The 21452-nt window shown below is 39.4% G+C and overlaps 1 protein-coding gene across 3 annotated transcripts in view; it reads right to left on the minus strand.

The window, feature by feature from the left end:
- Positions 1 to 21452, minus strand: part of usp25 (ubiquitin specific peptidase 25) — a 79564-nt gene that overhangs the window by 33564 nt on the left and 24548 nt on the right. For all 3 annotated transcript variants that reach the window (XM_062048399.1, XM_062048397.1, XM_062048398.1), the window contains exons 6-15: positions 17153 to 17239; positions 15970 to 16107; positions 11748 to 11824; positions 11571 to 11644; positions 10927 to 11078; positions 6120 to 6247; positions 5836 to 5931; positions 5535 to 5699; positions 3471 to 3709; positions 3293 to 3363 (exon numbers count right to left, since the gene is read on the minus strand). In XM_062048399.1, the coding sequence (XP_061904383.1) occupies positions 3293 to 3363; positions 3471 to 3709; positions 5535 to 5699; positions 5836 to 5931; positions 6120 to 6247; positions 10927 to 11078; positions 11571 to 11644; positions 11748 to 11824; positions 15970 to 16107; positions 17153 to 17239 (1227 nt within the window). The remainder of the gene's footprint in view (positions 1 to 3292; positions 3364 to 3470; positions 3710 to 5534; positions 5700 to 5835; positions 5932 to 6119; positions 6248 to 10926; positions 11079 to 11570; positions 11645 to 11747; positions 11825 to 15969; positions 16108 to 17152; positions 17240 to 21452) is intronic.

Consider the following 21452-nt stretch of genomic DNA (forward strand, 5'->3'; position numbering starts at 1 on the left):
ATAGTCTATGAAGGCCATACAAAGTGGTTTGTTGTATTCTTGGCATTTTTCTTTGATCTGATTCAATGTATGAATATGGTCCATGGTAGAAAAACCACTCCTAAACCCTGCTTGTTCTCTGGGTTGGTTGCTATTAAGTGTATTTTCCATTCGATTTGTCAGAATTCTTGTAAACAACTTGTATATGTTTGAAAGAAGGCTAATAGGTCTGTAGTTCTTGAGGTCCCTCTTGTCCCCTTTCTTGAAAATGATGATCATGTTAGCTTCTTTCCACTTCTCTGGCACTTTCCCCTGATGTAAGCAAGCTGTGTATAGCTTCGCCAGCTCCTTAGCAATGACATCCTCCCCCTCTTTAATTGTGTCAATTAAAATATTATCTGGTCCTGGTGCTTTCCCTCGTTTCATGTTTTTGACTGCATGCTGCACCTCCCAATATGTGATGTCTGGAATTTCTTCTGAGTCTGTGGATAATTGAAGGTCTACTGACTGACTGCTTTGATAGAGTTCTTCATAAAATTCTTCAATCCTCATCAAAATCATGTCTTGATCTGTGATTTCTGTCCCCTTTTTATCAAGTAATGTTGTTATTTTCTGCTTTCCACTTGCAAGTTTCTGCCTTGTTTTCTTCAAACTTTTATTGTTTTCTATTGTCTCTTGAATTTTAAGGGTGTTGTATTTTCTTATGTCTTGTAGGAGTTTCTTTCGTATTGTCTTGCATGTTTCAGTATATTCAACATTCTGGAATCCCACTCCATCTCTCTTCATATTCCTCCTTTTCTCCATTAGCCACTTTGTGCAATCTGAGAGTTTGGACTCTTGCTTTTTCTTTTCTTTCCCTGCTGTTTTTATAGAGCTCTCATGTACTATGTCAATGAATTTGTCATTCCATTCATCAAGGTCGGAAGTATCTTCTACTTCCAGTCATTCATGCTTTCTGGCTTCCAAATTGATCATATCGGGCTTTCTGTATTTTGCTATTAATTTCATTCTTTCTAGTCTCGTATCTACCTTCACTTTGCACATAACCATACGGTGGTCACTGCCAGTGTTTACTTTGTTGAATATGGTAACATCTTGAATTATCTTTGGCTTGTTAGTCAAGATAAAGTCAATTTCATTCTTGGTTTTACCGTCCAGGCTTCTCCAAGTCCATCTTCTGGATATTTTCTTCTTGAAGAAGGTGTTCATAATTTTGAGTTTGTTTCTGGAAGCAAAATTGATGAGCATTTCACCTCTGTCATTTCTGAGACCTGGTCCAAAGTTTCCCATCACTTCTTCCTCCCCATCTTGCTTGATTCCTACTTTAGCATTGAAATCCCCTATTACTAGGTTAAAGTGAGTTTTTGATGATTTGAGAGCCTGTTCCACTTTCTCATAAAATTTGTCAACCTCTTCATCATCATGCGCTGATGTTGGAGCATACACCTGAATGACCTTAATGCTGTATTTACTGTTCAGTTTTATGGTTATTTGGGCCATTCTTTCATTTATTCCTTTAAATTCTGTTATATACTTTGTCCATTTCTTATTAATGATGAAAGCAACCCCTGCTAGGCTTCTGTTTCCCATTCCTATGTGATAGAATTGATATATATATATATATATATTTTTTTTACATAAATAAATACAATCATGTGTGCTTACGGACTGTATCCCTGCAGACTGTATTGATCTATATTGATATATAATGTATATATTGTGTTTTTTATGTTGATTTCATTAAAAAAAAAAACTTTTTTTTTTTTTTTAATTTCTTGTGCGGCCCGGTACCAATCGGTCCGTGGACCGATTGGGGACCACTGTTTTAAATAACCAACGCTGTGAATGATCCGCACTGCTCTTTTCTGTAATATGATCAGAGGATGAATTGTGTTGTGGTAAGTATTCCCCCGTACTTTAACACAGTATGTAAGGTATGGCAGTACCAAGGTGCAGTATAGAGTACGGAGTGCATTTTCATTGAGGTATAGTTTTGCTTTGTTTATAACTGAGAGGCTTTTGGAGATTTTTGTTTTATTGTGTCTGACATGAGGTTTCCATGATAGTTTACTATCAATTATTACTCCCAAAAATGTATTCTCATTTACGATTTCAATTTGGGTACCATCAATACTTATTTTCTGTTCGGACGTTATGTTGCGATTTCCAAACATAATGATAAACGATAAATGGGTTATACTTGTGTAGCGCTTTTCTACCTTCAAGGTACTCAAAGCGCTTTGACAGTATTTACACATTCACCCATTCACACACACATTCACACACTGATGGAGGGAGCTGCCATGCAAGGCGCTACCAGCACCCATCAGGAGCAAGGGTGAAGTGTCTTGCCCAAGGACACAACGGACGTGACTAGGATGGTAGAAGGCGGGAATTGAACCCCAGTAACCAGCAACCCTCCGATTGCTGCCACGGCCACTCTACCAACTTCGCCACGCCGTCCCCAAACATCACTATCTTAGTTTTAATTATATTCAAAGATAATTTATTTGTGTCCATCCATTGTTTTACTATGTTTAGCTCTATGTTTACTGTATTTATGAGCTCATTATAGTCATCACTATTGTAGAATATATTTGTGTCCTCTGCAAATAGTATACATTTCAGTACTTTGGATGTATTAAACATATCATTAATATATACATTAAACAGTTTTGGCCCCAACACGAACCCTTGGGGGACACCACAAGCAATGCCAAGAGTATCAGATAAAAATTTACCCATTTTAACAAACTGTACCCTCCCTGTTAAATAACTTTTTAACCAGTCAGCTTTGAACAATACACATGTTTCCTACTGGGTACTTTCTAATACGCTTTTGCCTTGGAGACTTTGTATGTGTAAGTGATATGCAACTATAATTGTTTTATACTTATATCGACAAATGTGCTGTTTTAGACTGCAATATTGTTCAATGAAAGACAGTTATTACATATCTCTAGCTTGTGTGCTTAGCTGTTGAGTAGCTGCTTGGTCCGAGAAGGCTATTGCCTACCATGTTTACCGTTTTTTTTGTTTTTTTTTACCAATATCCAATATCAATATTAGAGAGGGACTGCCCTAAAAATATAATATTTCTGAAATATTTAAGTCATTATATTTAATGGTGAAGTCCATTTTCCAGTGTTCTTGGTAGTTTCAAATTGATCTTTTAAATTGTATTGAGAAAATATGCATTTTAGTTATTGTATCAATAATTTGTACCTCTATTTTTTATTTGGGACCTAAATGGCATTGATTTTGTAAATTGGTCCATTATATGAGTTAGTGATCACACAAAAGTTATTAATACCTGCAGCATGGCTTTGTCAGAATACATCAGTTCAATGGTTCTGTGAAGTCTTGTAATACTGCCCTGTAGATCTGGTAAAATAAATATAGTACAATTAGTTCTCAACTTCAGATTTATCTGTCAAATACTACTCATGACACGATATAACATGCAGAAAATGGAGGCAAGGTAGTCTTACCACGGGTGTCATATTCAACTTCACTCCTCCAACGGTGCAGGCATCCCTCAAGGACCCTTAGTTCCTCTTCTGTAATGTGGCGTGGAGCAGGGTGCATGGGAAGATCGGGGGGTAGTCTGGACTGGGTGAAAGGCTTGTGAATGGGTGCTCTCTGCTGCTGGGCTGCAGTGGCAGTTGAAGAAGGACCGGAGACAGAGCCTGAGCTCTCGGAGGGAGTTGAAGAATCCTGCTCGGCCAGGCTGCAAAAAATAAACATGATATAAAACTAGAAATGGCAATTTCAGTAGAAATGCATGTGAATGCTGAAAACCCGAAGCCAGACTCAAATGCTAACAGTTAGCACGCTAGCCAGAATGCTAAAAAAATGCTCAACAGTAAGCATGGGTCAAGTACCTAAATATAACTGTTGTATACCTTCAAAAACAGCAAAAAAAAAACAACTAACATGCTAATGTTAGCATGCTAACATTATGCATACGACAAGCATCAAAATACATGACTCTGAGGTGTATACATACAAAATAGCTAAAAAGCTAACATGCTAGTGATAGCATGCTAACATTATCATGCTTACATTCTAATGTGAGAATGTATTTTATATCTGACTGAAGTGTGTACCTGAAGAATTTGCAAAAAAGATACAATGCTACCGTAAGTAATTTACTCCTTAATTCCAACAGCATGCATTTAACGTTTCTAGACAAAAGAAATGTGTTAGTGTTCATTTTATTTTTACATGTTCTACGCCTGTTTAGCAACTCAATAAATATTTTGAATTAGCTTCTAATTTTACACTGTTAGAAAACGAGGCTCAAAGTTAAAATGTATAGTGGTTGACACGGATTAATGCTAAATCAATTTTGTAAGTCTCATTATCAGATGTCAAGCTTTTACATAAATTGTAGTATGCATGTTGTCCATTTAATTTCTGTACTTTTTATAATAATAATTTTATGAATTTATGGCAAGCACAGTTGTATGATATTGAGCTAATGCACATATAAATTATGCTTCTGATTTACCATATTTTATATATTTTTGTTTGTTTTTCCGAACAAGATTCGGTACCTTGAAAGGAGTTGCACACCCCAGCTATCAACAGTGCTTTCTGACAGCATACTGAATGATGATAAAGCACATTAATCTCAGTTCCATTGTTGGAGAAGACTTTTGTAAAATGACTAACACATTCCATCCAGGATACACACTTCTCACCAGAAGTGACTTCACAAATGAGATAGAAAAACAAATATGAAACCACTATTGAGAAAGTGAAAGCGGAACTTAAAAATGCATCAACAGTTATACCAACTCCGGATGTCTTGATTGCAACTTTATCTTGCCACAGAGGCATATTTGGGAGTCACATACCACATTGTCAATCAAATTGGAACCTCGCTTCATACACGCTTACCACAATGCCACTTGACAAGCGACATACAGCAAAAAATATTGCTGGTTGGTGAATGTACTGGTAGTGGCCGCCCTCAGGATCTTAGATGGGAGGCATGGAATAGCGTCCCATCATTACCCTTCAACTATTTGTAAACAGCGCCCTAAAAAAAGGATCTCCAGATAAGCAAAGCACTTGCAGCTGCTAGGAGCTTTGTGGAACATTTTAAAAAGAGTGAGTTGGCTAGTACGAAATACTGAAACATCAATAATGAATGAAAAAGATCCCTAGCCATGTTTTACATGTGTTTTATAAATGTTGTCAACAATAAATACATAATAAATATAACACTTGTGGGAAATTAATTCTTGAAATTTGTTGCAGACCTAGTTTAAAAAAAAAAAAAAAAATATATAAATTAATCAGAAAAAAAATTGATAATAAGTATTCGATTCGAGAAATAATCATTTGATGCTGCCCTACACGTACCACTTTGAGAATTACTGCTTTGTAGCATTCACACAAGAACATACAGTTATTTTTTGGAGTTTGAGCTCAAATGTTTCAATTATTTGTTAATGTGTTAAATTGTAAGTTAATTGATTTTGGAGGTAGATTACATAATAGCCTAAAATATGTTCTGCATTTTTGGGGTTTGTTGTGAAACTTGCCTTGGAGGTGGCTGCTGTTGTGCCATTACACCACCAGGGGGGGTTGAAGAGTCGATGTCCTCCACAGGCGAGGTACACACAGGCTTACTTGAAGCAAACTCCATGGCATATTGAAGGACATCCGCCAAAGGAAACCTCTTGGGGCCCGAGCCATAGCTCAGATACCTTCAGTTTAACCAAGACATCAAAATAGAAAAAATACAAAAGGAAACAACAGTTTGAGACTTTACTCTCCTCAGCAGTTTTAGAGGCTTTTTCAGTTGTCTTGATTAAGAGAAAACCATGGGAAGGTAATTTGTACCTTTCCAATCTCTGCTGGAGCAGTGTCAGATGTTCTTTTAATCTTCTGATCTCTTCTCTCTTGATTCTAGTGATTTCTCTGTTTCTGTCCATGTATCTAACAAAAATATCAGATAAAAAGGTTCAGTCTTGTGGCTGAAACTCACATTCATTGGCAACACGGTGGTTTGACTAAATTCAGAGAGATCTGCAACAACTGTGTCATAATATTCGAAAAAACACAGTATGACAGAAAAAAATATATCTTATTGACAGTACCCTGACTAGAATAGATAACTGTATCACCTGTCCATGTACAGCATAGAGGGGAACTCTAGCTTGTTGTGGATCTTCTCAGGCCGGCCAAGTGCTTGATTAAACTCAAATCTTGACAGCTCGAAGGTCAACACGGGAGGGAGTTCTGTGAACCAGTGCTGGAAGGAAAGATGTTTTGGGAGTAGATTGAGACTGCTTGTTCTGTGCGGTGCAGTTTCAATTTCACAAGTCCACGTCAAACCCAAAATAACTACACAGGGCAACCTAGAATTTAGTGATGGACTGTAATTACCTGCTCTCAAAGCAGACCAACTAGTTCTGCATAGGATGTGACGTGCACCAAAAGGTACACTCAAAGTTCGATATAAAGCGGTGATTGTGGTCCATTAAATCCCGACAGCGTTATTCCCAAGCGTGCTTTATATAGAACTTTTATTTACCCTTTTCCCCCCAAAATAATACAATAAAATGATCCCAATTATGTGGTAAAAACAGAGGGGGTTTGCAGACTTACCAAGGCATAGGGGTTTAAGTTTGGGAGTTCCTGTCTTGTTACCGGTGAAAAGTCGAGGCACTCTGTCTTTAAATTGTTTTAATCGTTCTCTTTGTTGTGCTTCGTTCTTGCTTAAGTATTGAGACTGCATATTAATATTTTGTCGCAGTTGTAAGGATGCATTTTTTTCGAAGGGGACAAGAATTACTGATCCGTTTTAGAAACGACAACAAACAGGTCTGTTTTCTTCCTGATGTAGACAGGTAAAATAAAAAAAGAGCCCAGCAAAGTCAAATACGGGCAGCATCTTGAAAGTAAACAAACATTTGTCACATCTGCTTTATGTCACTGCCGGCAAACGGCAAGGGCTGATGACGATAATGCTGATGTTTGCTGGATAGCCCTCTATGTGACGTGACGTGAATTGTGGATTATGCTTCCATGTCACAGAGTGAGGCGGGCACTATCTACCAGTAGATCAATAGAGTTGATAGTTGATAATTTGGTGAAAAACAACACGGTTGACTCTGGTGGGGAAAACACTGGCAAAAATTCAGGGTCTAAGGCACGACCTTGTTTATAAAACATTGCATTGTATCAAAATGTGCGAGACTGAGAAAGTGCCAAATGTGGTACTTTTCCTACTTGTGACATTAAAAAAGACAAAGAAGCAGCGGAAGAAAGGTAATCTGTAATCCTACACAAATTGGTTGTGCTTTTTATGTTCTTTAGTCACTTTTTGTCTTAAACAACATAATTTCTCTATCATCCAGCATCCATTACAATTAAATGCAAATGTGTCATGTTTAATTTTGCAAATTACTACCACCGATTGCAGTCATACATCTATTGATGAATGAGTCATGCAGTTTGATTGACGCTTTAAAGGCCTACTGAAAGCCACTACTACCGACCACGCAGTCTGATAGTTTATATATCAATGATGAAATCTTAACATTGCAACACATGCCAATACGGCCGGGTTAACTTATAAAGTGACATTTAAAACTTCCCGGGAAATATCCGGCTGAAACATCGCGGTATGATGACGTATGCGCGTGACGAAGTCCGAGTAACGGAAGTTATGGTACCCCGTAGAATCCTATACAAAAAGCTCTGTTTTCATTTCATAATTCCACAGTATTCTGGACATCTTTTGCAATTTTTTTAATGAACAATGAAGGCTGCAAAGAAGACAGTTGTAGGTGGGATCTGTGTATTAGCAGCGGACTACAGCAACACAACCAGGAGGACTTTGTTGGAGCGCTAGCCGCGCTAGCCGCCGACCTCACCTTGACTTCCTACGTCTCCGGGCCGCCAAACGCATCGGGTGAAGTCCTTCGTCCTTCTGCCGATCGCTGGAACGCAGGTGAGCACGGGTGTTGATGAGCAAATGAGGGCTGGCTGGCGTAGGTGGAGAGCTAATGTTTTTAGCATAGCTCTGTGCAGTCCGGTTGCTAAGTTAGCTTCAATGGCGTCGTTAGCACAGCATTGTTAACCTTCGCCAGCCTGGAAAGCATTAACCGTGTATTTACATGTCCACGGGTTAATAGTATTGTTGATTTTCTATCTATCCTTCCAGTCAGGGGTTTATTTCTTTTGTTTCTATATGCAGTTAAAGCAAGATGCTATCACGTTAGCTCGTAGCTAAAGCATTTCGCAGATGTATTGTCGTGGAGATAAAAGGCACTGAATGTCCATTTCGCGTTCTCGACTCTCATTTTCAAGAGGATATAGTATCCGAGGTGGTTTAAAATACAAATCTGTGATCTACAATAGAAAAAGGAGAGTGTGGAATCCAATGAGCCAGCTTGTACCTAAGTTACGGTCAGAGCGAAAAAAGATACGTCCATCGCTGCCTCTCAAGTCATTCACTGTAACGTTCCTCATCTACGAATCTTTCATCCTCGCTCAAATTAATGGGGTAATCATCACTTTCCCGAATCTCTCTCGCTCCATTGTAAACAACGGGGAATTGTGAGGAATCCTAGCTCCTGTGACGTCACGCTACTTCCGGTACAGGCAAGGCTTTTTTTTATCAGCGAGCAAAAGTTGTGAACTTTATCGTCGATTTTCTCTACTAAATCCTTTCAGCATACTTGATCATTTCGCGATATTGCCATATTTTTGCTGAAAGGATTTAGTATAGAACAACGACGATAAAGATTGCAACTTTTGGTATCTGATAAAAAAAAAGGCTTGCCCCTACCGGAAGTAGCGTGACGTAGTCAGTTGAACATATACGCAAAGTTCCCTATTGTTTACAATGATGGCCGCATGAAGTGAGAGAGATTCGGACCGAGAAAGCGACAATTTCCCCATTAATTTGAGCGAGGATGAAAGATTTGTGGATGAGTAAAGTGCAAGTGAAGGACTAGTGGGGAGTTGAAGCTATTCAGATAGGGAAGATGCTGTGAGAGCCGGGGATGACCTGATATTCAGCTGGGAATGACTACAACAGTAAATAAACACAAGACATATATATACTCTATTAGCCACAACACAACCAGGCTTATATTTAACATGCCACAAATTAATCCTGCATAAAAACACCTGCGTGTTTGTTATGCTAGCTCCTAGCTCCTCTGCTAGCTCCTAGCTCCATAGAACACGCCAATACAATTCAAACACCTGATCAACACACACAATCACTCAGCCCAAAAGACCGTTCACCTAACCCAAGGTTCATAAAGCTTATATATTTTTAAAAAGTTACGTACGTGACGCGCACATACGGTCAAGTTATCAAATGTTTAGCAGCCAAGGCTGCATACTCACGGTACCTGATATTCAGCTGGGAATGACTACAACAGTAAATAAACACAAGACATATATATACTCTATTAGCCACAACACAACCAGGCTTATATTTAATATGCCACAAATTAATCCTGCATAATAACACCTGCGTGTTTGTTATGCTAGCTCCTAGCTCCTCTGCTAGCTCCTAGCTCCATAGAACACGCCAATACAATTCAAACACCTGATCAACACACACAATCACTCAGCCCAAAAGACCGTTCACCTAACCCAAGGTTCATAAAGCTTATATATTTTTAAAAAGTTACGTACGTGACGCGCACGTACGGTACGGTACGTGTTATGCTAGCTCCTAGCTACTATGCTAGCTCCTAGCTCCATAGAACACGCCAATACAATTCAAACACCTGATCAACACACACAATCACTCAGCCCAAAAGACCGTTCACCTAACCCAAGGTTCATAAAGCTTATATATTTTTAAAAAGTTACGTACGTGACACGCACGTACGGTACGTGTTATGCTAGCTCCTATGCTAGCTCCTAGCTCCATAGAACACGCCAATACAATTCAAACACCTGATCAACACACACAATCACTCAGCCCAAAAGACCGTTCACCTAACCCAAGGTTCATAAAGCTTATATATTTTTAAAAAGTTACGTACGTGACGCGCACGTACGGTACGGTACGTGTTATGCTAGCTCCTAGCTCCTATGCTAGCTCCTAGCTCCATAGAACACGCCAATACAATTCAAACACCTGATCAACACACAATCACTCAGCCCAAAAGACCGTTCACCTAACCCAAGGTTCATAAAGCTTATATATTTAAAAAAAGTTACGTACATACGCAAAAAAAAGTTGCGCACATACGGTCAAGCGATCAAATGTTTAGAAGCCAAAGCTGCATACTCACAGTAGCACGTCTGCGTCTTTGTCATCCAAATCAAAGTAATCCTGGTAAGAGTCTGTGTTGTCCCAGTTCTTTACAGGCGTCTGTGTATCGAAGTCAAAAGTCCTCCTGGTTAGAGTCTCTGTTATCCGAGTTCTTCCATCTTGACTGCATCTTTCGGGAATGTAAACAAAGAAGCGCCGGCTGTGTACTGTTGTGGCTGACTACGTTCGAAAAATACGTCCATTTCGCACCGACAACTTTCTTCTTTGCTTGCTCAGCTTCCTTCTCCATAATGCAATGAACATGATTGAAACAGATTCACGAACACAGATGTCCAGAATACTGTGGAATTATGAAATGAAAACAGAGCTTTTTCGTATTGGCTTCAATGTGGAAGGCATACCTGTGTTCGCCGGTCTACGTCACACGCATACGTCATCCTCAGAGGCGTTTCGAACCGGAAGTTTAGCGGCAAATTTAAAATGTCACTTTATAAGTTAACCCGGCCGTATTGGCATGTGTTATAATGTTAAGATTTCATCATTGATATATAAACTATCAGACTGCGTGGTCGGTAGTAGTGGGTTTCAGTAGGCCTTTAATGGACATGCAATAGATCTGCATCTGCACACAAGTTGAAATGTTAACAATTTACTGTGGCCTTTACTGGCTTGATGACACTGACCTCTTGTCCAGACTTGGCAGAGTTTTCAGCAGAGTGCAGTGATTCAATCTCCCCCTCAATCATTGCTGCCTCGAGACACTCATGGAGATCCTTGAAGCCATTCACCTGTAGCGGGTACTGACCAAACAGCTCTGTGTTCTCAAACTTTTTACCTGAGGGATGGCACGCACAGACACATCAGAGAGCAGTCATTTATGGATTGTTGTAGATGTAAATAAAACAGCATGAAAAAGTGTGTGTGCTATCAGGAAGTGCATTAAAGCCAGAGCGTGTTCAGGTATTGCCTGAACATATGTCACACTCATCATTGTTACTTACATGGCTGTTTACACTACAACTGATACACAAAACAAGCAGAAGTAGAGTTGCTAGCTGACATGCAGTTCTGCCAGTTCACATTATTAACAGCAGAGTCAGGGGCCTAGTTTTTGGTGGCTCTGCTCCAGCATCGTAACTACAATGTCAATAGGCAGTCAAGGTATTCAGCAATCAATATACAGTATTTGCACTCTATATGGCGGCTACCTCATTTTGACAAGGTGATCTTTCATTGGGTTAGGGCAGAGACTTACTTTTTATAGCGCTTGCAATCAAACCATAGCTACTTCACACTTCAGCACGGATTTCAAATCAACTTGTCTGACCTTCCAGGACGCCAACAGCAAGGAAGCGTCCGTAGAAAAGCTCTACCATGGGGTTTTTTGGCTTGTCTTCTTCCCTGTAAACAAAAAATAAAAATGTTTTCATTCTTAGACACCTTCCTCTATCATATACAATGGATAAATAATTTATTCTCCTTGTTTAGTGAAGAGGAGAGTTACCTGTCTTCTTCAGCCTTAATTTTGAAGGCATCTTCCAGCCAGTCCAGCAGCTTGTGTGTGAACTCGCTTACGTCCTGCTGCAATTTACAGAACAAGACATACAGCACACAGTGGGAATTTAGAAAAAAATCAGTCCCGCTGTCAAAGCCACATAGGTCACTTACCGCAACAGCTATATGCATCACACGCAAAAATAAAGTTGCAATCAAGGCAGCAAATTAATCTAATTAAACTCATCAAAAACACACTTCAACAACTCCAAAACACTTGCTGACAAATTGTGAGCAAATCTCTCATGAGATTCAGTTTTAAATTCATGCTTACTTTTATTTATTTTCAATTAATTTAATCCTACATTTTTAATTATTTATTTTGTGATCTTTTTAAACCACATAACGATTGCATTAATTCCCATTTTTCATTTTTATTTTTTGCAAAGAAAATGTGTTGCTGAGATTTGAGTTTATTTAGCAACAGTAGACTATGTTAATATTATTTATTCAAAAATAATTCAGTATTTTTTTATCCCCTCTTTTAAATACCGTCCAGTTTTGGCGTTAACGCACTGTTTGTGTCTTTTTAAGTATTAAAATCAGAAAGGACACGCATTTACGGAAGCCCAAGCGTCCCCCGGAAGTGAATTTTTTTTTATACCGCCCGATTTGCTTGTTTATTTATTTATCGATTAACGCTTTCCGCCGGTGTTTTGTTTTGTTTAAATTTGCCTCAGTTTGCACTCAAACAACTTTACCGCGAGGGGCTGTCAAAAGAAAGACTTGATGGTAAACACCAAGGCGAGTGTAAAGTCAACCTTTTTAACTTCATCCTGTGCCATGTCTCCAATAAATGAGTCGTTTTAGTCTTTGGAAACTTCACTTTTATCTGCCGCTGGAGCGACATCGTTCGAGGATGGAGACAGGCTAGCTGTTAGCTTCAAACTAACCAGCACCCGACCAGACTCCTCCACCCCCAAAAAATACTTTGCGGGTCAAGAAACGGGGCAAGTATGTGCCTTTTGAAGTGTTAATTTGTGAGGAATGTTCAAAAGGAGTCTCTTGGAGAAGTGGCTTACAAGTTAGCGAGTGTCGCTCGCATCGCTGACAGTGACGTCATCACCGTCATTGTTTACTGAAGCAGAGATGCTAATTGTGCGTTATGATAAACGTGCAAGCGTCGTCAGGCTCTGCTTTTTATCGATAGACTTATCAGATGTATTTTTTTATTATCTATAGCAGGAGTGTCAAAAGTGTGGCCCGGAGGCCATTTGCGGCCCACAGCTAATGTTTTAAAGGCCCACGGTACATTCTAAAAATACTATTAAAATAAACAGAAACATAACAAAAGTGGAATAAAAAAGCTTACAGGTGAAATGTAATTTAGAAAAAGTTGCAATGTTGACTAATAAAACAAAGCTGTTGTTTTTTTCTTTAAAACTGTTATTGCTAAAAACATAATATTGAATCAAAATGTATGTTTTTATGAATTATTGACCTATCCAAGGCTCCGATAACTTCACATCAAATATTCCACTTTGAAAAATATTTTTTTGTGTAAGATTTTGCATATTTTGTGTGTTTGCCATAAAAAACAACATAGTTTTCTTTGACAAAAAGGGCAGAAAACAAACAAACAAAAGAACATTAAAAAAAGAAAGAAAATAAAAACTTAGATTTGACGGATAGATCTGAAGTTAATGTAGACTCTAGAGATTTAAGCGTAAATAAATAATATATGTATGCCCTGGCACACGATTATCATCGTTGCATGACCGAAGCAAAAAACTGTTTACACTTTTATACTGAAACAAATACACTTACAACTTTTTAAATACAAATATAGAAAAAACTACCGGTAACTGTAAAGTTTAGATCCATGAAGGAAAGAAGAAAGTGAACTAATGTTTATAACTGAATACATTTACATATCCATAAAATTGTTTTCTTTTGTATCATTTTTAAATGAATTAAGTAACGTTTATGACAACCTTTTTACAAAACACAATATAGAATGTGAGATATAACAGGATAATGCATACATTTGTTTGTTTGTTTTCAAAACGGTTACAAAAAAGTGGTACCCCATTTTTATGACTTGATGGGGTTCCTGGGACCCCATTTCGAAAATTCCTAGCGCCAACACTGCCGTATGTTCCAGGCTAGAGCGCACGGGTATATAAGCCACACCCACAAAATTTTAGGGGGAAAAAATATTTTTCCATATATTAGCCGCACCGGACTAGAGGCCGCAGATATATACGTTGCAAAATGTGTTATTTACACCAAAATATTTTGTAAATGTTTATATATAATAAATAATAATGGATTACATTTATATAGCGCTTTTCTAGACACACAAAGCGCTGCACAGAGAACTGAGAACCCATCATTCATTCACTCCACATTCACACTCGGTGAGGGTAAGCTACATTTGTAGCCACAGCTGCCCTGGGGTAGACTGACTGAAGCGTGGCTGGCAGTTTGCGCCTACGGCCCTTCCGACCACCACCAAACATTCATTCACCAGTGTGAGCGGCACTGGGGGAAAAGGTATTTGTATTATTTTTTTAATTAATTAAGTAACGTTTATAACAACCTTTTTCCAAAACACAATATAGAATGTGAGATAGCAGGATAATGCATACATTTTATCATTTGTTTTCAAAACGGTTACAAAAAAGTTGGACCCTAAAAATTTACTGTGGGACCCCATTTTTTATGACTTGATGGGGTCCCTTGGACCCTACTTTGAAAATTCCTAACGTCAACACTGCCTTTAATTTTTTTTAATGATCTAAAATTGTTCTTTGAGCGTGCAATAGGAAACAAGTCGCCACCTCATCGCAGGCCAACACAGATAGATACTATCTTCCTGAATTGTTCGATGGTGGTTCGAGGTGTTGGGTGGACGCAACTGCATGACTTATGCTGCACTATTATTGAACCCTTGTTTTGGAAAATTATAACAATCATAACTTCCTTCCACATGCTCCGATTTACCAGAAATGTTTGATGGTGGGTCGGAGTATTTAGTGGGATGCAACCACGTCGCTGCAGTGGCGTCAATATCGCCTCCTAATGGTAGAGAATTATAACAGCCATAACTTCCTTCCAAATGCTCCTATCTTCCTGAATTTTTCGATGGCAGGTTGTGACGTTTGGTGGGCCGCAACTGCATGACTGCTGCAGCGCCCTTATCACCCTCTTGTGATGGAATACTATAAGAATCATAACTTCCACTTGCTCCAATCTTCCTGAAATGTTTGATGGTGGGTAGGGGTGTTGGGTGTGACGCAACTGCATGACTACTGCTGTGCCTTTATCCCCCCTTTGTGATAGAACTTATAACTACTTTATACATGCATTGACCTTCCTGAAATGTTTGATGGTGGGTCGGAGTATTCAGTGGGATGCAACCGCATCACTGCTATGGTGCCAATTTCACTACTTTGTAGTCAAAACTTCCTTTCACATGATCGGATCTTCCTGAAATTTTAGATGGTGGGTCGGGTGTTGGGTTGGACGCGAATGCATGACTTACGCTGCACTATTATCGCCCCCTGTGATGGAAATTTATAACGGTCATAACTTCCTTATAGATGCTTCGATCTTCCTGAAAATTTTGGTGGTAGGTCAGGACATCGGGAAGGACGTGAACACAAGCGCCGTGAAGTCCACAGTGCCACAGTGGCGAGGGCCTGTTCAACGCTGCTCCCAGTTTTAATTTGGGATTATAACCTGATTTATATCACGTTTTATTCAGGGGTAAAAGTACACAGACCCTAGATGCACAGACTGCGACTGTGTGTCACCTTCTGTCCCAAGTCTTCCCAACCTACCCAAGTGGGCCAGTTACTCCCATGTTTAGAACAGTGCTTCCACACAGTCAGTTTCATAAAACTCTTACGGCCGTCATCATATCGCACACTGAATCACTTTTCCGCTCGCCATGTCTACAACAAGAAAGCCTCCACAACTCTCCTGCTTATTTTACTCCCCACAATGCGTATCAGAACAACACTTACATGCACAAAACAGATTTGTAACACAAAGAAATAAAAACATGATCCAAACAACACATGCGCTCCAAACCGATTCAGGTCAACTGAATGGTTCTGATTTTTTTTCCATTAATCGTTCCATCCCTCGTGAGACTAGGCCTCAGATTCATGTATTTCTATTATGTAACTTGCAAATGTTATCATGCTGAGAAGGTTATGGTTTACCTGTTGCAACTCACTGGACTTAAAGGCATCTTTGAGGATTTCCACAGCTCGTGACGGGTCCACATACTTTCTCTTAGACCCCACCATGAGGGAGAAGAGGTTCCTCAGCTCCTGCATGAAGGGAAGGTTTCTGTGCTCCTAGAAAGGGCAACACAAACCAATCATTTGGAACTGGAAACAAATCAGTGCTACTGCTTCTTAGAAGAAGATGGGGTTACTACAATAACCAACCTAATCTTTATTCAGCATTGCTAACCCATTTAAAACGCTACCTGACCAAGCTAGGGCGAATAAGAACATTGCAGCAGCATGTAAATGTGCTCTGATCTCAATGTACACGTCATTGCACTCCCGTGTGCCTCTGACCATGCAGCGTAACAGACATCATACAGTCTGTAGTTGTTTTTACAAGCCACTCAGGTCGCACTATTACAATGTGGTTTGTAAGCAAGGGCAAGCAGATCGTGTCAGATCTAAAATACATAAAAAATAGGTAAATCGTACCAAATCTTACTGTGGCGGTCCAAATGTATCCATGTCGGCTCGCAACAAATATATCAATGTATGGGAAACACTAGTAACAGCTCAGGCAGGTCGATCTGAGTACGCTAAACAAAAAGTGCAATGTTTACTTGATATCATGCAGTAAAGAGAACGCTTTAATTTAAGAGTGTAGATGTTGAATACAAGACAACAGCATTAATCGCTAAGGGACAACAACCAGGTAACCTTAGCCTTTTTTGTCATATTGAGCCATGTATCCTCAAAAGTTAAGTCTACAACGTTGACAGTGTAGACAAATCCGCATTAAAAAGTCAACAGCTGTGGTTTGTGTCATCCATATGGTTTGAATGCTTGGAACCACAGGTTAGCAGTGAAGTGAAGTGAAGTGAATAATATTTATATAGCGCTTTTCTCTAGTGACTTAAAGCGCTTTACATAGTGAAACCCAATATCTAAGTTACATTTAAACCAGTGTGGGTGGCACTGGGAGCAGGTGGGTAAAGTGTCTTGCCCAAGGACACAACGGCAGTAACTAGGATGCGGGGATCGAACCTGCAACCCTCAAGTTGCTGGCACGGCCGCTCTACCAACCCAGCTATACCGCCCCAGGCAAAAAAAAAACTGTACATGCTTTAGACGTGCTCAGCCTTAGTAGGTATTGCTGCTTTGGGCCTCTTACCTTCTGGTTGCAAGGCAGATCATGTATTTTGGTTGGTGGAGAGTAGTTGAGCACCAGCCTCTGGAACTCCAGTAGGTTAAACAGAGACTGGGGGATTGAAGTGACATTAGAGACATTAGTAATGCCCACTAAAAATCCAGGTGCATTAATTCAGCAAAAAAATTAATAAAATACAACTCAGGATGGTTGCATTTGAATACTTACAATACTAATTTCCAGTACCTGGGAATTGATACCAATACGATACCAATTTTTAGAACTTCTGCATCTTCATTTGGTAATAAATGCTAATTTGTTAAAAAAACTTATTTTTGTATTGTTTATATTTATATACTATACATGTGTAATATAAATATATCACATTATAATATCCAGTGGTGGGCCGTGCTTTTCCCACCTAGGCCTTCAGTGATATCCGACTTCAATGATTACCTCTCAAAATACCATAATTGATGTCACCACGTGACCATTGCTGGAGAAACACCATACAGAAAGACATTTACACACTATTGCGCATTGTACAAAATGGGTTATTTTCTGGCGCATTTAAAAATCAATAAACCCGCATCAGCAATTAAAACTTATGTAGTACTGTCAAAATGAAAATTGCAAAAAACATTTTAAACGTCAAAAAATAAAGACATACAATATCTGAACTCACATTTCATCGACAGCTGAGCTAGCTTCCGGGGTTGGCCGAGATTTTCTCACAAGATGTAGGTTCTCTTTAAATATCCTTCTTGAAAATGGCCTTGCAAATATGTGTTGTCTTGTCTTGCAAGATGCAGACGAGGCGTGTTGGCTGAGTTCTTAAAGTTTACTCCACACCGGCATGTCTACATTGAACAACCTAAACGGGGCTATTGCGCATGCTCTCCGCTACTGTGGCATGCTGGGTAATGGAAATGGAATCTAGAAGGTCTTACTGACAACAACGCGTGATCTGATTGGCTATTGCAACTGTCTATCACTGTATGTCCCCGTTAGCTTATAGCGCACGGACGCCCGCATTGCGAAATCTGAAGGCTCTAGGCCAGGGGTCTCAAACTCAATTTACCTGGGGGCCACTGGATGCAGAAACTGGGTGAGGCTGGGCCGCAAGAAAAGATTTCTTAAAAAAAATCTAACATGCACTTTTTAATGAATTCACCTCCTTTGAATGGCTTTCCCGCCCTAGCAACCATCTCACTCACCATGTAGCTAGCTTTGACTGCTGCATCGCTCTTTTCGCTTGCTTTCTTGACGAAATCTTGTTGCCTCAGTAGACTGGTTTTAAAATTTGCAACCCGGTTCACTCCCCTAGTATTTTGCATACTCCTCAGCATGTCTAGTTGTATAATGACGTTACAAATTGTATTCCTTGTGCAACGCAACTTTCTCTGTATCAACTACAGAAAAGAGCTATAAGGATTATTCATAAAGTAGATTACTTAAAACACACTAACATATTATTTATTAATTCTGGTTTATTGAAACTACAGGAGCTAGTAAAGTTACAGACATTATGTGTCATGTTTAAGGCTAAAAGTAAAACATTACCAGCAAATTTACAAAAAATGTTTGTCATCACTTCTGAGAATGAAGAGCATAGAAGAAAAGGTCATTTCAAACATCAGTATTCAAGGACAACTTTAAAACAAATGTGTATATCAGTGGTGGGGGTTAAACTATGGAATTCTCTTTACAAGAGATAAAAGATTGTAAAAATATATTCCAATTGAAAAAATATATAAGGACAGAACAATGAGATCATATGGACAGCCATAACTGTTTACATTTTGCTTTATATTTATTATTTTACTTATTTTTTGCCTAGTTTTGTATTTGTTTTGTATCATCCTGTGAGGTGTATACTACTTATTTTGTTTTTTTTGTTCTTTTTGTACATCATGAAGTTTTGCACTTCTTGTGTTTTTTTGTTTGTTTTCGTTATATTTGGATGTAATTGTTTGTTTATATGATATCATTAAGTAAGACTACGTACTATGTTGAAGGGGGCAGAAAAATATAAGATTTTTCTTCATCCTGCTCCTTCTCAGGCATTGGTGTGTAAATGTATAATTTAAAAATTGAGGTATAATTGTCTATCGATCAAAGATGCACATCAATGAAGGAGATAAATAAAAATGAAATGAAATGAAATAAGACACGTCGGGGTGCCCCTGTGAAAGAAATATTGCATCAAAAATCGTCTCTGTCTGGAGCCAACGGGAGGAGGGTGGGGGGTGGAGTTTACAGTTACGGTAGCACAATTAGCCCCGAACGGGTTAACATCACCACGTCTGTATCAGCGCTGGGGTCCAGTGCACCACACTTTTGTATTGTCGCTCGCTCCTTCGGCGGAGTGCTCGTCTTCCCCGCCCGGACTGTTTACAACGGGGGCGGGAGCGAGCAGGCGGGCGAGGGAGGGAGGCAGGGAGGGAGGAAGGAAGAGCGTGTGTCATAGAAAAGCGGCAAAATGTTTCTCTGCTTGCATTACGCAAGTGACATCAATGCATACTTGCCAACCTTGAGACCTCCGAATTCGGGAGATGGGGGGGGTTGAGTTGGGCGGGGTTAGGGGTAGCGGGGGTGTTTTTGTAGCCCGGAAGAGTTAGGGCTGCAAAGGATTCTGGGTATTTGTTCTGTTGTGTTTATGTTGTGTTTAGGTGCGGATGTTCTCCCGAAATGTGTTTGTCATTCTTGTTTGGTGTGGGTTCACAGTGTGGCGCATATTTGTAACAGTGTTAAAATATAAATAAAATAAAATATGACCACCCTCAGTGTGACATGTATGGCTGTTCCTCAAGTATGTCTTGCAATAACCTGCGTGTGTCTCTAGAAGCCTCATACAACATGTGTCTGGGCTGGCACGCTGTTAGTATGGAGAAAAAGATGATGCGGTGACAGATTCTAGAGGACACTGATGACAGTGCCATCACGGCACGCCCTCGATATTGTCGAGAGCCTCATACCACAACGTGATTGGTAGATTTCTTCAGCTCCGCACACAACGCTGTCAAGCGCCATTCATTTAAAACTCGCGGGCCGCACTAACATTAAACTTTCATATTAAGGTGGGGGCCGCAAAATAACGTCTCCCGGGCCACAATTGGCCCGCGGGCCGCGTGTTTGAGACCCCTGCTCTAGGCAGATTTGGTACAGCATGGCAACATAAACTAGCTGAATTCTGATTGGATAAAAACTCTACAAACTAAAAACAACAGCCCTGGAAGGAGCATAATATGACATGAAGAGAATATGAATACTTTTATATATTTAGGGAAAGTAAATTAAAAATGACTTTTATCTTTAATTATGATCATGATTTCTGGTTATGTTAGGCCAGCAGAGAAGGCCTTGCTGGCCCTGACGGCACACCACTGATATCTTACATTAAAATATATTTTATTTGCAAGTATTTATTCATTTCAGTTTGTCCTAGGTGAGTTGCCATAATAAGAAAGTAGTCTTTGCCATTAAGGTGAATATTTCAGTCTTGTCTTTAGTTGAGTCCTACAAAGTCTTTAAACTGTGAGAATTGTACTTACTACATACCAGCTGTTTGTAATGTGCATCTTAGTTTATCACCAAATTTGAAAGTGTAGCAGATTTTGAAAGGTGGAGCTTTACCACTGAGCGCTTTCAATCAAGCTATTTCTAGTATCAATCCATTTCAGGCAAGCTTGCTTGGTGGTTTGCATGGAAAATTACAACATTACGTACAAACAGTTTGCTACGAATACGCCTGTTTGCCCGCCAAATGTTTGAGCCAGTGAACCGGACGTGACGTCACATGCTACAAAAATATCAAAATATGGTACTGTTTGATTTCAGGTGAATCAATGCTCGATAGTTTCGATGAAATTTGGACAGTACATATAAAAGTACCAAATTGGATACCCATCTTAAGTTACAACAAAGTACAATTTCAAGTAAGATTCATCTATTACAGTGGAACCTCGATTTAAGAACCTCTCATTGTACAAACTTTTCTATTTAGGAACCACACATCGAGTTAAAAATGAACTTTGGTGTAGGAACCTCGTCCCAGTGTACGACTGTTTCATCCACTCTTTGTGTCCCTCGCAACATAGCCATTTTGTGCCCAGCAGCACATCCATTGTAGGCGGGCTGATCGCTCTCTGGTGTTTATTCAGTGAGCACAATAATAACGATGAATAATGGAGTAGACTTAGCAGTCCTGTCGTTAACTACTGGGCTACTTTGTGTGCTTTTCAAGTGTTTTTGGGGCCTGTTTACAAAATGTTTTGAGTTTTGTTAGTTCAATATCAGTCCAAAGAAAGCAATGGACAAGCCA

The sequence above is a fragment of the Entelurus aequoreus genome, linkage group LG05, assembly GCF_033978785.1.
Source record: "Entelurus aequoreus isolate RoL-2023_Sb linkage group LG05, RoL_Eaeq_v1.1, whole genome shotgun sequence".
Classification (NCBI taxonomy): domain Eukaryota; kingdom Metazoa; phylum Chordata; class Actinopteri; order Syngnathiformes; family Syngnathidae; genus Entelurus; species Entelurus aequoreus.